The 14,444-nt window shown below is 40.0% G+C and overlaps 1 protein-coding gene across 1 annotated transcript in view; it reads right to left on the bottom strand.

Moving 5' to 3' along the window:
• The window catches only part of LOC311309729 (E3 ubiquitin-protein ligase rnf213-alpha-like), a gene marked incomplete at its 5' end in the record, with an annotated part of 63,259 nt that extends 54,795 nt beyond the window's left edge, over window positions 1-8,464 (bottom strand). Inside the window, 3 exons of the mRNA XM_084439052.1 lie at window positions 6,431-6,489; window positions 7,568-7,689; window positions 8,420-8,464. Of these exons, the coding sequence (XP_084295178.1) occupies window positions 6,431-6,489; window positions 7,568-7,689; window positions 8,420-8,464 (226 nt within the window). The remainder of the gene's footprint in view (window positions 1-6,430; window positions 6,490-7,567; window positions 7,690-8,419) is intronic.
• Window positions 8,465-14,444: the final 5,980 nt, after the last annotated feature.

Here is a 14,444-nt window from a genome sequence, read left to right as displayed (position 1 = left end):
GAGGCCACCTCATTTGCAGAGCTGCTGAGTGTACAACAAAATAGAACAACAAAACAACAAAACAATGTACAGTGCACTTAGTTAAAAACAGTTACAACATGTATCATAAAGAAATGAAATCAGGCATTTAAATTCCTTTAGGGAAGGAAGAACTTCCAGCTTTAACTTGGACTGAATGTCATTCCAGGACTTTGGGGCTGCATAAGTAAATGCTGTCCTGCCAAATCCTGTACTAGTCCGTGGAACTTTAGTGTGATCCAGTCACTAGAACGTGTTTGATGGGCTGGAGCATACCTGTCCCAAAGGGCAGCTATATACGGTGGCTGTTTGCCGGTCAATGCCTTGAAAATGAACAAGAGCCAATGATAGTCTCGCCGAGCTGCCAGGGATGGCCAGCCAACCTTACTGTAAAGGAGACAATGGTGTGTGTCATACCCATCCCCAGTAATAAATCTAAGTGCAGAGTGGTACACAGAGTCCAATGGTTTCAGGTTGGTAGCTGAAGCGTGACGATAAATTACATCTCCATAATCAAGAACAGATAAAAATATTGACTCAACAACTTTTTTCCGACAGAATCGAGGGAATCTTTCGAGGAAAATTGATTTCTGTACAGAAAGCCAACCTTTTGGTGCAGCTTAGAAGCAAGTTTCTCAATATGAGATTTAAAAGTTAACTGTTCATCTATCCACAAGCCCAGATATTTATATTCAGTGACTCTGCTAATTTGTGTACCATTTAGTGATGCTATCTGTAGACTATTGTAATCCACATTTTTTGCCCTGGAAAATATAATGAATTTTGTTTTATTAAAATTGAGAATAAACTTAAGTTGATATAGGGCATCTTGCAAAGCAATAAAAGAGATCTGCAAGTTTTCAGTAGCTAACTGCACAGAATCCGCCATACAATAGATAACCGTGTCATCAGCATATAAATGGGCTTGACAGGATCCATTCAAAGATGATAAAATATTGTTTATGTAGATTGTGAAGAGGACAGGGCCCAGCACCGAACCCTGCGGAACTCCCTTGCCTATGGACAGAAACTCAGACCGGACATGGCCAACTCTCACACACTGACGCCTGGTTGTTAAATAGTCATGAAACCAGCTAAGGGCATTGTCATCCAGACCAAAGAAACATTGGCATATTCTGGCTAGCGACCTGGCTGTAGGACATTAATTTAAAAATATCCCCATCTTTGCAAATTAACGGGCTAGCAACCTTAGGAATAAGTTGGTTAGAGCAGATTGCTACACCCCTCCACCCAATTTTCTATCAACCTTGCCAGGAGGAAACATCCCCTGCACCAGTTGTGCCCTGTGCAATGCCATGATTAAAGGTGACACTTTTATCCATCCTCATACAGGCAAGGTGTACCATATCAAACACAGGATTTCATGCAAAACTAAGTTTGTTGTTTACCTGCTCAAATGCCCCTGTGGTCTGGCTTATATAGGCAAAACCAAGAGAGAGAGCTAAAAACCAGATTGAGCGAACACAAGAGCTGCATTAGAAATAAAGATGAGAAATCCCCGGTCGCTAGGCATTTCACAGCAGCTGGCCACGATGTACACTCAAATTTCAGGGGATTGAGGTCATTCCTCCTTTAAAAAATGGGGGCAATAGGGATCGACGCCTTCTCCAAAGAGAGGCCATACCCTGCAAACTGAGAGCCCAAAGGGCCTAAATGAGGAGTTACTGCTAGGATGCTTCTTATAATAGTCCAGACTAGGGTAGCTCCATAGATGTCTTTCCTAGATTATTCTACATGTTGTAGTCCTACATGTTTCTTATTTCCCTTTGTTGGGGTCTAGTAGCTCCTAACCCTCTATTTATTTATTCCTTCCCCTTATATTGGGTACAGTTTTTATGTTTTTATGGTACCCACCACACAATGGAGGTTTCTTAGATCAAAGCACCAGTGATGTATCCACTTTTGGACCACCTTATCCTCTCTAACCCCCATTGTATTGTTTCCTTTTCTAATGTATTGTACTGCAATGCTTTGTCAGATGACTTTCAATATTTTTGTATCTAATTTGCTTAATCCCTTACTTCCTTATTGGAACCTATAGCTTTCTTATTGTATAATTGGCAGTTCACTGTCACCTAGTCCCCGCCTAGGGGGCAGTATTGCTACAAGTACACACTCACCCTGTGACCTTTGGCCCTCGATGCCCTTTGGCGCTTGATTCCCAGAAGCCATATATAGGCATTGGAATGTTTGTCACATCATGCTGAAGAAGGCCCATGGCCGAAACGTTCTGTGTCTGCCCTTAATAAAAGAAGACTGAGAAATCATAAGTGAGTGAAGCCTCACTCCGACGGCCTCGGAGCTGATATTGGATTGCGGCAGCCATGCAGAGAGGGCCCTTAGACTAGGCTGAAAGTATCTAATGTATGCTGAACTTCTGTAATAAACCTGTATCTGTCACCGCTTCATATCCCGTGTTGGAGTGATTTCTTCAGTGATTCTTCATTGCAAGAAAGCCAATTAAGACCGTGGTTATAGTTGGGTGATGCTGCACCTCTTTATTGAACTTAAAAAACACAACACAGATAACAGACAAGAAACATTATCAAGACAGACAACAGCCAACACCTCCCTAAAATGTTGGCACATGTCTAACGCTAGCTTAGAGCGCACACAGACCAAAGAAGGAAGTGATCACAACCATGATTGTGTGTGCATATATGGACTTTAGCAGGCATGTGGATAAACTTGTTGAGTACAATATAGCCTAGACTTTCCATTGCTCAAAAGTGATAATTATCTGCATAGACTAGGGTTGCAAAATTCGGGTTGGAAGTTGGAAACTTTCCATGGGAATTAACAGGAATTTATGGGAATTAACTGGGAATTTTGGGGTTATTTATGCCAACTGTATTTACCTTGTCATAAACAGACATAAATATAAACATTTTGTTTTGTCTTAAGCAGACATGCAGCCAAACATTTCTAATACAAAAAAATACTTCTTTTTTTTTTATTAATCTATTTGTGAGTAGACCTTTAATGGATTCTACAGCTCTCTTCATGTGCAGGATGCTAGGAATTAGCTATACAGGTACATGTGATGGAGGAATACACAGTGCAGTACAAATTCAACTGAATTTCCATGAAATCAGTTTGTTTTAACCAAGATCATGCTGCAAGATCTAGAAGTGCATTTTGTGTTTTTTCCCCAAATAGGCTACATTTAAGTTCCCTGTTATATAGGTCTGCGGTAGTGTAGAGGTCTAATGCATTGTGTCCAAGTAGAAATTGCGCCAATTGGTTGCCTTATTACCCACCAATTGTATGACCCTCTGACGGCATTTCCAACCACATGGCTTTTGTTTACTATTTCTGGACCATTTGAGTATTGGCCTTTATGAACGCAAACTCGACCAGTTGGAAAAATGAAACAATGTATAATCCTTCAATTCATTCGAATCAGAAAACGGACCTTTAGGTGTGAACGCGACCTAAGAGACGCATCGCCCCCTGTTTCTACAGTGTCAGGAGGCCTTTAACTATGATCAGAGAATACCAATCAAATCTCTCAACATTCAACAAATATTCAAATTTTGACAATACCTGTATTTCTAAAACACTGATAGAATGTGATCGAGATTACAAGCAGGCAGTACTGACCAGATGCTTTGACCGGAGGCTGTGAAGATAGTGCTCGGCCACACTCACTGCAGAACTTGGCTTTTGGCTCCACTGCAGTATGGCCACAACTGGAGCACTTCATCTTGAGGTTTCAACAGTTAGTGTATCTGCAGGGGAAACGACACTATTAAAATAAATCAATAATAAAGCTGTGTTCAGACTGCATACACGCACTGAGAATTTCCCAGAATTAGTTCCCTTTCACTTTCGATTCAGTGTGAAGTAGGATAGGTCAACCATGATGCCAACTGTGCAAACCCTGTGCTGAGACTGTCAAGAATTATCAGCAGGAATGGGTAATAAATGACTCAAAACAAGTACTGTGAATTCACTCACTCAAACTACTTTGGTACTAAATACCATCATGGATGTATTATTTAAGAAGCAAACGCTCAACAGTGACTTCATTGCAGAGGACCCTAGCCTCAGAGATGCGGGTGTGCCCCGCCCACCGTCTGGCAGTCAAATCGCAAACGAATACTCTTCTATATTTCAACCAATCAGATGTTGCGGTTTACTTGCGGTACCTATTTCCTACTTCTACTGCGATGAAGTCCGCGAACTACAGCAACGTTACCTGCACGAGCCAAGTTTTGAGTAAAAGTTCGGACTCCTCATGATCCAGCTCGTCCTTGTGTAGCATGAAGCACTAGCAGGTTCGACTCATGGCTCAACTACATTGTAGCCTATACCTCTGCTCTGGTTGCCTGTCCATTTCTAACAGCGTCACGCGCTAACGTGTAAACATCACGCACACACCGACTGATGATGCCGTCATTTATGCCATACATGAAATAACAAAATCTTGACACGAATAAAAACTGTAGCTTGCTGACTTACAGGTCACTTCATGCCATTAGATTCAGCGTAGCTTGCTAGAAAACGGCTACCAAGCTCTGGTCAAGTTAGCTAATGTCGGCTAGCTAGCCAACCTCTAGCCCAAATGGCCATAGAGGCTCTTGTAACATTAACGTTACCTGTCTGGCTAGCTAATAACCCTATTGCCAGACCTAAGGTTACATGATACTTCAGGCTCTTTCTTTGGCTAGTCTTTTTATCTGGTCTGCGTAACGCAAGAGGCTTAGCTAGGTAGCTACGTTAGTTGACCAACCATGATAATGGGTACGCCAGATTAATTTGCTGATCAATAAATGTTGCTTTCTTGTTGCGTTCATCAATCGCGCATCCAACGTTATCGTTACCTAGCTAGTCACGCGAGCAGGCTGTATTCTTACCGCAGTTTTTGTAGGAGGCCTCGAAAACATGATATCTCTTCTTGGGTATGTTAGATCACTGGAGAGACTCGAGTCGGACACTACTGAGGGTAAAACTTTCGTTTCCACAGAAATGGGCGTTATCAAGCAGAGCGTCTTTCCTATGGTCCATGTGCGTATGCAATGGGCATTCGACTTCTGAAAGGCTATCTTCGATGGATTCATCCCAGTCCCTTTCAATGAACTGATGATATTGGTTTGCTAAGGTTTGAACTACGAGGTCTGAAAACAATTAAATACTGTAGCTGACTTGTTGTTGTTGGAACTGGACAGACCGTGGATGGGGAATCCCTGCTCTCCCGTGGCGAGTTTCCCGTTGAGACATTAAATGGTATTTTACTCTTCTAAAACGGTCAGCCAACTGCTTTTCAAACATATTTCATGAGAAAATTGATGTAACATTAGCTAGTCACGTTTTCTTTGCACCCTGGGAGCCACGCAAGATTAGAAACCATGAAGCAATTACTCATGTAAAAAATAAAATAATACTAGGCTATAGTTTGAACAGTAAATCAACTGTGTTTTGGACTAGTGTGGCATACAATCCAACATACAATTAGAAACATTATAAGAGTAGAAACAATGATTTAATGTATTTGATTCACACTTCTTGATTCTCTTCTGATGTATCTGATAGGGGGGGGTGAGATCATCACCAGAGGAGTGGAGTGGGAGACGTGATGGAAGTGTAATAAAGAGAAGAAAACAGTCGTGGGCAAGGAGATGGGTGATGGGTGTTCTGGGAGGAAGCCAGGGTCAAAGTTCTCTTTTGCACTATCCTGTCTCGTCCCTGCACCCCGTTCAATGTTGTCTCCATGTAATGCACCATTGACCAAAACAAATTCATTCAAAACAATGTTGTAAAACTACATGGGAATAAACATTTCTGATGTTTGTAGAAGGGCATGACACAGTCCTAGATGGAGTTCAATGAAAAGTGTTTTGAATTTGATATCAACAAATTTGACTGTTGGAGTCTTTAAGTTTAGTTAGAAATTGTGCATGTTTATTTTAAGTTCATCACTTATTAGTTATAGTTATACATTTCTAAGTTCAATGTTTAACACAGTGTGAATGCATTTGATCTTTATTTACAAAAAGGCAAAATAGATTGGATTAAGTTTCAAATGCCAGGAGGGTTATTTACAATGGGTACTGTCAACATTTGTGTACATGCATTTAAACAAGTAGAACTAGATACAGCTGCACTTAATAATGTGGATGAACTGGAGTTGCGGTCAGCTGGCGGTGTAGGGGGTCTTCACTGTCCTCTAGTGGTGAAATGGTAGTATTGAAGGCTCTGAGAGACCCAGAGTTGTGTAGGTAATGTCTGCCTATTTCCTAACCAAAACAAACCTCCAAAACGTTATTGTTACAATTCATAGAAGCACCATGAAGTGAGAGGGTCTATTTACATTTTGCCAGACATAAGTTAGCTGAGAGTTACTGTAACCTAATACAGTTTTGTTCATGCCAGGTTGGAAAAGTGTTACCTGAACACAGCACCATAGATGGAAGAATAATCTTGCATCTGGTCCCCCTTAGAAGAACCCTGCATGGACACCAACAAAAACGCAATACACAATTATAATGTGCATAGTATGATACAGGAATACAATTGATTGTGAATGTATCTTGTTATAGATCATAGGGAAACCTGCAGAGTGCTGTAACTTAGGTTGGGCTGCTTCTTCATTAAAGAGCTGTAGCTCGTTGCTCCTCACTAACAGGACACCTGAACAAAGGCAGTTGATTAGGATGAGGGTCATTTCATAATGTCGACTGATGTGTAGGGATGAGACGGTATACCGTAAAACCGTGAACCGCGGTATAAAATGTCCACGGTATTAGAACCGTGACATTCCCTGTGTTTACGGTATTACGTTTACGGTATTACACAATAATGCACTGCTGAAACTTCACATTTCAAGTTGCTTGCAATTTTGTAATTTAATATAAGCTTGCTAAACTGAGCTTAATTACAATAGTGTATATTAAATAGTGTATATGTTAAATAGTTTTTTTTTATTTTTATGTGTGTGTTGGGGAGGTGAAATGCCGTATACCATGAAATACCGTAATCCGTACCGTGTAACTAGATACCGTACCGTAATGCAAAAATCCATACCGTCTCATCCCTACTGATGTGTCTACTGATACATCTCCAATACAGTATACATTGTTGATGAATGATCATTACTCTCTTAGTGAAGTCATATCTCAACAGGACCTTCCTGGTTGAATACCTTGAATAAAATAGGTAAATAAATGTCTCACTGGCTGGCCTTGTGCTTGGTGGCGATGTGCACTGTTGAATAGATGACTTGGGTTGAGTCCTCCTCTCTCCCCTCTTCCTCTGGTGACGGTCTTGATTCACTCAGGGGGCTGTCATCATGGATCCCCTGAAGACAGCTGTAACTCCGGTTGGGTCGCTTCTTAATTAAAGAGCTGTAGATTGTATGCTTATCCTCTCGCTGCTCCTCAGGACACCTAAACAAAGACAGTTGGTTAGGATCAGGGTCATAATACAGTATGTATTTTATTGATACATCTCCACAATAAATGATTGACCTTCCTGGTCTATACATTGAATAGAAATATAGATTGAGTAGCCTAAATAAATATCTCACTTGGTGGCCTTGTGCTTGGTGGCGATGTGCACTGTTGTGTAGATGACTTGTGTTGCGTCCCCTTCCCTCTCTGGTGACAGGGTTGATTCTGTCAGGGGGCTGTCAACATTGATCTCAGCGGTCTATGAACAGTCATTCAGAGAGAGAACACATGAACAAACATGTTTGCAGGAAGCAGAGCTTTAAGTTACAGTTTAATTGAAGGCTTTTCACCCAAATTCTCATGTCAATATTTATTTCCTTCTTCCTCACAAACAGTAGGCCTGCTCTCAAAAAACACAGACACACAGAGATAAAGATCATCATGCAGTACAATATGAGCGCTTTAGGTTTCTCAGGCACCAGTTGCAGGGCTCTGTTGGCCTGCATAGGTTTTACCACAAGCGTGGCTGTATAGTAATTGTGGTTTAGTTTAGTCACGCTGACGACTTCTATCAAGCACACATAGCTTGTGTTCTCACTTTGCACTGCACATGTTGGAGCTTTTCCAGGTCAAATACCTAAACAACTGATTGTGATTTATTTATGATTAATGCATTGCATAATTAATGTGTGATAATACATAAAAATGTGTCAATTATAATTCCTATGAATAACAAATAATAACAAACCAATATTGAACATGTTGTGTGCAGGCATTTACTAAATTCCAGACTATAGCCTAAAGCTGCGGTAACTACAATTTTGTAATTTTGACACCTGCATGTTCTCCATTTTCACCTCCGGAATTGAGGCTGTCATCTTCCTTCTGAGGAGACAAACCAAGAGGACAATGGATGATTTGAAAAGTAAAAAAACAAAAGAATAGGGATAAAGATTTGTGTTGGGTGTGAGCTTGGTGATATACAGTACCCACCTCTTCATATAAAGAACCATCATGGCCACAGTGAAAACCATTGAGGCATTAGCAATAATCCCAATGACTTTTACTATATCCATACCAGGCACTGCTGAAAATAAAATAATTTCAGAATATAAGCTTTCTTTAAAAAAAAAAAGAGTGTAGGACTAATTGTTTTGTTTTTATTACATTAGTCATTTAAATGACGCTTTTATCCAAAGCGACTAACAATAATTGCATTTAACGTAGGACAAGCGAATGTACTACTCGCTAAGTGCATCTCCTTTCTAAAACAAGTGAGTAAGAGCATAATCTAGTGCTGAATGCAAAGTGCAAGAATAGCAATCTAAAATACAACAGGTGCTTAAGAGGGTGGATCATTGTAATACTTCTTGAAGAGATGAGGATTATCAAGCATGTTATGACAATACAGAAAATGTAATTGCACTTGCCTGTTACAGTCACAGTGGAAGAATTATTATTCCCATGTTTGCTGTTAACAACACAGTAGTACCGACCACTATAACCAGAATGAACATTATTAAAATGATACTGGAACTTGGACCCAACTAATAGATGCTGGTCTCCAACTATTTCAAACCAAGAATAGGTCTCCACTGGTGGGTTTGCAAGGCTGCTGCAGGTCAGAGTAACATTACTACCCTCCTCAACTTCAGAAGATGGTTTGATTGACACGGATGTGTTTCTAGGCCCATCTAGGAAAGAGATCAACAGATACAGTGCAAGGTTTCATCAGAGCCTGTAGTCTGACTGATGAGCAGACAATGTGAATCTTCTGTGTCAGCCAGGCAACTGAGGCCCACCATTTTTTTTTTTTTTGTGACCACATTTTTAATTTACATGTGCATGAAATGCTTTATGCTAATGTATCTAGTACTCACATTCAACATTGACATTGAAGACTTGTGAAAGCGTTTCACTGTTATGTTTCAGGGCACAAGTATAATTTCCAGAGTCTTGCGGGGACACACCACTGAAGTACAGAGTTGACCCTCCATTTAGGGGTTCTCCATTTTTATACCAGGTAACTTTAGAGTTGAAGCCATCACAGTTGTTCCTACAGGTCAGATTCACCATATCTCCTTCCACCATTGTCCCATTATCTCTGCGTGTTGCAACAGAAATCAAGTCTAAAAAGTATAAAACACTGTAAGTCTACATTCAGATCTATTGGGAGACATTCACAAATTAGGCCAATTTAACTTAAAGCAAGAAATAAAACTTACCAACAACTTTAAGAGTTAAGCTAGGTTGACCTGTCCATTTGTCACGGTTAGTCTCAAATCTGAATGCATATTCCCCGGAGTCATTCTGTGCTGCTTGGCTTATTTTAAATGAACAATTGTGATCTTTATCGCCAAGGAAAACAAAGTTGGTGGAACTGTATCCAGTGGCGCTAGTGCTGTCGTAGATAAAAGGTCCATCAAAAATGTTTGACATCCCATGACCCCACATCACTCTCCTCACTGTCTGGCCTTTGGGGTAGCCGAATGAACAGGGAATGACCACAGGAGAACCTCTCGTAACACAGGTCTGCTCGTGTTGATAATCCACATGCCAGTGAGCCAGAGTGCACAGACCACCTGGAGGACATCAACTACGTATCAATGTATGTTACTTCAATAAAACAGCCCAGTGTTCCCAAATGTAGTTTACAAGCCATGAACAACACGACAAACATGCGATGAGATATCTGCATTCATTCCCCTCTCATTTTAGTAACATCTTAATCCTCAATCAGTTGTTTGATTTACTTACCTGGCAAAAACAGAAAAACCAGCACCCAAAGGTGTTTTGAGTGTCCAATAGACATCTCTGAGGCCTCAACATACAATTAGGAGCAGAAACGACAGAAAACGTTACAGTACCTCAGGCTACAGCTGCTCTATATAAATGAATGTTGGAAAAAGCCAGTAAGTGGGATGAGCTTTTGGTCTCCGTGATGACATGTTCCGGGTAACCAAATCAGGTCATTGTCACTGCAAGCGCAGAGTGCCTCGTCAACCCTTTCCATCTCAGAGAGCGAGATATGAAACTGAGTGTGGCGAGAGAGAAGGGGAGCTGTGACCCAGATTGTGCCCACAGCGCCAAAAAAAAACACAACCTGTCCCAAAAGCTACACAAGACCAAATTAACAATGCTCTTATCGAAAGGCCATGTCTGTGATAGTGTACATAGCATACATTATACATCACAACATGTGGCACTCAACTGTCTGTGCATGGCTCACATCGTTGAGGTGCTCTGCAGATAGAACATATGGCAGAAATGATTTGCAGACAGTGAGACTAGAAAAACACATAGGCAGAAGTGAATAGGCTGACTGTAATGTGGAGAATAGTGTATGAAGGGCTTTCTACCTGCGAGTCAGAGGCCTTGCCTACAGGAATAGTTTAAATCGTCACGATTCAAGACATGATTCAATTAGCTAATTTAACAACAAAATATGAAACACCTAAAAGAAAATGTTTCAGAAATACATCTCCAAAACATATATGGTATCAGCAAAACAGAACTGTTTCCAAAAAAAGAAAGACAATGAATTTAAAACAGTCAAGCTAAATTGAGATCATTTTCAGCAACATTTATTTCATTGTTGTAATAGCCTACTCTGTGCTTCTACTCCTCAGCCATTTTGACCTTTTGTCAATGTTTATGCAAGCTGTTTATCTTTAATCGTCAGAGTTTCTATGATAACCCCCAGGGGTTAAAATGGGATTTGTTATGTGGGGCCCTGTGTTCACGGGAGTTGTCCGGTGTAGGCCTATATTTAATTGTGTTGTTCTCTGTATTTTATATGTCCTTGTGTCTTTCTATGTGAAACTGTGCTGCCTTCTTGGCCAGGTCAGTATTGTAAAAGAGATTTTATCTCAATGCTTTTTATCTGGTTAAATAAAGGTTAAATAAAAATAAAAAGTGTGCGAATGGGTGCGACTGTGGCAGCGTGAGGTCGTAAAAGCGTCGGCCCATAGTCGGATTTCTTCTCATCTCTGTGCTCTATTTCAAATGTCACAGATAGGTCTGTCCACTGTCTCTTTCAGCCAGCAAGCATTTTCATACGGCTCTCTGCAATATTCTTCTGTTGAATCTGCCACACGCTATACTGAGGTCCCTGACAGAGTAAAATTAATGTGTAAAAATAGCCAATTGGTGTTGTTTTTTCCTTATTACTGTGGGACAGTCCACCAAGCAACTCAAAACAAGAGTGAATACCAACAAAAGAATATTGCAGGCGGTTTTGGAACATTTTATGGGCCCGACCCACACGTTTAGCTGTGTTGCTCATTCCACAAATGTACGATCCTTACAAGTTGTACCTTGTTGTAAAGGTGACTAATCAGGCTTTCCAACAATATAAAATACAATACCCCCTGTAGCACCCGATAATGTAATAATCAACCGATAATGTAATAACGCCTGATAATGTAATAAAAGTTTGACTTAAGTCCATCGAAAATGTAATAAAACCTGATAATGTAATAACTTAACCAATAATGTAATAAAATGTCCTGACTGATAATGTAATACCATTTTTCTGATAATGTAATACCTTATTACATTATTGGTCAAGTTATTACATTATCAGGTGGGTCTTTTTTTTTCAAAACTGGTAATGTAATACTTGACTGATAATGTAATAATTTAAAAAGTGAATGTATAATACTGTTAGGGTACTTTGTGGTATACTTTAGCATACTTTGTGGTACTTGTGGTATACTTTGGTGTGTCTCATGATACATTGCAGTATACTTTGGGGTGCTTTGAGGTACTTTGTGGTATACTTTGGGGTACTCTGTGGTATACTTTTCAGTACTTTGCAGTACTTTGTGGTATACTTTGGGGTACACAGCAATACTTTGCAGTACTCTGCAGTATACTTTGGGGTACTTTGAGGTACTCTGCGGAATACTTTGAGGTACTTTGTGGTGTGCTTTGGAGTACTTTGCGGTACTTAGTGGTATACTTTGGGGTACTTTGTAGTACTTTGCAGTACTTTGTGGTATACTTTGGGGTACTTTGAGGTACTTTGCGGTACTCCGCGGAATACTTTGAGGTACTTTGTGGTGTGCTTTGGAGTACTTTGCGGTACTAAGTGGTATACTTTGGGGTACTTTGTAGTACTTTGCAGTACTTTGTGGTATACTTGGGGTACACAGCAATACTTTGCAGTACTCTGCAGTATACTTTGGGGTACTTTGAGGTACTTTGCGGTACTCTGCGGAATACTTTGAGGTACTTTGTGGTGTGCATTGGAGTACTTTGCGGTACTTAGTGGTATACTTTGGGGTACTTTGTAGTACTTTGCAGTAAACTTTGGGTACTTTGCAGTATACTTTGGGGTACTTTGTGGTATACATTGAGGTACTACTTTGCTGTATACTTTGGGGTACTTTGCTGTATACTTCGGGGTACTTTGGTATTTTGCAATATTTTGCAGTACTTTGCGCTTTACTTTGGAGTACTTTGCGATACTTTGTGGTATACTTTGGAGTACTTTGAGGTACTTTGTGGTATACTTTGGAGTACTTTGAGGTACTTGGTGATTAGTAGGGCCCTTCAAAAAGGGGTTCAGTATTTTATCTTAACCTATATAGTAGGAGACAGGATTTAATTTAAGACATAGATTTAATAATATGAATTGAAAGCAAAGTGTATGAGGCAAATTATGTGAGGCTGCTGTTCATCAACTATAGTTAAGAGCTGCTATCCATTGACTATATTTCAGATTGCAATACCATACCAACTTCTTATTAGCATGAACTACCCTTTATCCTCACATGTCACCTACCTCTCCAGAGCACATGAGACAAATGGATGGAAGTGAGGTCTGAAGATGTGTTTATGGGGAAAACCAATGAGGTGCACACAATAACTGACATTCAGTGCCACATTGCCCGTTTGTTTATACAAACTTTTTATCATGTTATTCCAGTTTTTCGGATAGCCATAGATGTTTTAAAAATCATAATTGCACTAGCCTTCACAGGCATTACATTAATGAGGACAGAATTAGTGAGGACAGAATTTAAGGTAGGCCTACTCTATAAATCCAGACAGTACCAGTACCAGATTTGTGGACAAGCCCATCCTGAAGCTAATCAAGGATGTCCAGACCAGACACCAGATTGATCTTGTAGATATGAATAGATGGAAAGTATGGTATGGCAAAGCCACATAAAGATATATTCTAATGGTGCCAGACATCTTCAGTAGATATTTCTGGCTTAAGCAGCTGACAGGGAAAGGTAGCAATGAAATAGCCAAACAAACAACCACATTTATATTAAACATGGTCCTCATACAGTAATCCAAAATGACCAAGGTGCTGAGGGAACTCATGCAGTAGCTTAAAGTAAAGATCAATGAAATTTCCCCTTATCATCCACAAAGTCAAAGAAAAGTAGAGAGTATGCATCGAATATTGCATAAAAATATGTTGTATGATCTAGGGAACTTAGAGGGTGAAGGAGTAAACATAGCATATTCAAGTCAAAGTTTTATCGGTAACATGCAACATACCCTAACAATGAGCAGTGATGTTTCCACTAGCTGCTAAATATGTACACTAGGCAAAGTAAAAAGGAGAAACGTACTATACACACCAAACATATTATGTAAACCAAGTCCAAAATATAAAATATTTATTAATGGAATGAAATAAAATGAGCTGAGATGACATATGAAATTGGACAGTTCACCTAAATAGAGAAGTATACATATGGATCTAGAGAGAGTAAATGTATGTATATTCACGTTTATTTACAGAATGTAGATTTTTATAATCTAGCAGGTATAAATATACAGTGCTGTTGTGCAGAGTATAGTACTGACTCTGCTCATCTCTTAAGGACAGAGATGAGCAGAGTGAACTCATTCCGGATGTGGATGGTCTGAAGGTAGAAGCTTCTTCTGAGCCTCTGTGAGTTGATCTTCTTCAGTAGGCAGTACCTGAGCAGAGACAAAGAGGCTGTTGTCCGGGTGGCTGGGATGTTTCAACATTCTCCTGACCTTGGT

The sequence above is a fragment of the Borostomias antarcticus genome (genome assembly GCF_949987555.1).
Source record: "Borostomias antarcticus genome assembly, chromosome: 5".
NCBI classification, from domain to species: Eukaryota; Metazoa; Chordata; class Actinopteri; order Stomiiformes; family Stomiidae; genus Borostomias; species Borostomias antarcticus.
Note: the sequence above shows the minus strand (reverse complement) of the source record. Positions and strands in the feature narration are given on the sequence as shown.